The sequence below is a fragment of the Tenrec ecaudatus genome, chromosome 2, assembly GCF_050624435.1.
Source record: "Tenrec ecaudatus isolate mTenEca1 chromosome 2, mTenEca1.hap1, whole genome shotgun sequence".
NCBI classification, from domain to species: Eukaryota; Metazoa; Chordata; class Mammalia; order Afrosoricida; family Tenrecidae; genus Tenrec; species Tenrec ecaudatus.
Window position 1 is genome coordinate 100,880,628 of NC_134531.1, and position 1,410 is coordinate 100,882,037.

The 1,410-nt window shown below is 53.0% G+C and overlaps 1 protein-coding gene across 1 annotated transcript; it reads right to left on the bottom strand.

The window, feature by feature from the left end:
• Positions 1-307: 307 nt before the first annotated feature.
• Positions 308-715, bottom strand: LOC142440917 (DNA-directed RNA polymerases I, II, and III subunit RPABC3-like). The gene has a single exon (XM_075543077.1). It carries the CDS (start codon positions 713-715, stop codon positions 371-373), a length of 345 nt encoding a protein of 114 aa, XP_075399192.1. The 3' UTR covers positions 308-370.
• Positions 716-1,410: the final 695 nt, after the last annotated feature.

Below are 1,410 nucleotides of genomic sequence, written 5' to 3' on the forward strand. Positions count from 1 at the left end.
TCGCTTTCAGCCAAGATCCATCTGACCTCCACAATGATATAACTCACTCTACTTCCTCTTTTGAATCCACTTTGAATTTGTGGCAGCTTCTTTTTTTTTTCTGAAAAAGTAAAGTTTAATTAACAAATCACCCCCAGAACATCTGCTAGTTCACTTTAAGCTTTCCCACTAGGTCCTCCAAAGGCTTCCGGTTCCCCTTGAGTTCAGATCACTAAGCGGAGCATCTGAGGTGGGCCAGGGGCCAGGCCCTCCTTAACAGAGGCAGCAGCAAACTGCTCATCGGGCTGGACTACGTTGCCTGGGCGGGAGTCTGGGGCAGGAATGTCAGTGGCCTGAGAGACTGAACAGCCAGGCTGGCGTCCCAGGTGGTTCAGAAGGCCAGCTTCTTCATCAGCAGGTAAACTCTGGAATCCACCTCGAATCCATGCAGGTTGTTGGCATCACCTTGCAACCTCCTGAGCAGCCCCCCGTAGGAGACGTAGGCAGAGAGGCGTGTGGCAGCTTCCGTCGGCGTCTCATCTCCTTCGATCCTACATACTTTCCCGTACATTACATACTCAAACTGGTCTGCCCTGGAAGGTCGGTCGTCGGTGGGTTTGTATTCGCCATCATCCAGCGAGCCATCTTCGTATAAGGTACTGGCTATGACCAAGCAAAACTTTTCACCCAGGTCCACGGGGTAAATCTGAATATTTACATCCAAGATGAAGTCCATTTTGAACGATTCACTCTCACAATGGAGTTGAGACACTCCCCGGGGAGCCTGGAGGAAGGGGACCAGGGCGCATCCTCTGGGGCCGAGACCCCCTCCCCTCTGAGCCCCGCAGACACAAAGGCCTCGGCGGGCTGGCGGCAGCCCCTTCCTGGGGGGCGGAGAGCCTGGTCCCTGAGGCTCTGAGGTCACAGCTCCACCTGCACAGCGCTCCACGTGCCAGCAGAGCGCTCTTCCCGTGCCCGCTGCGCCCCCTGGGTCCCCGCGCCGCCCGCCGCTTCCCAGCCGGGGCGGTGGCCCCCGGGTGGCAGCTTCTTACCAATATACTCCAACAATTGTTGAGGGTTCTTCAGGAAAATTGTACTTGCAGGTGACATTAATGATAGTGTTCCAGTTTTCCTGTTGGGTCACCTTTCTTTGGAATGGATAAACATATGGATCTCTTCTAAAGGATTGGTGAGGTAGCCAACTTGCCAATTTCTTGGCACAGATGAGTGAATTGCTTCCAGAGCTTCATCAAATTGTTGAAGCGTTTCAACTAGTATTTCATCAATTCCTGGAACCTCGTCTCAGCTACTGCCTTCAGTGCGACTGGGCCGTCAGCACGTTGGGTCGGGTCCAATGGCTCCGTTCTTTCCCTCTTCTATTGATGCTTCCTGAAGGCTTCTGTATTTTATTGATTGAAGTTTTCAATATTG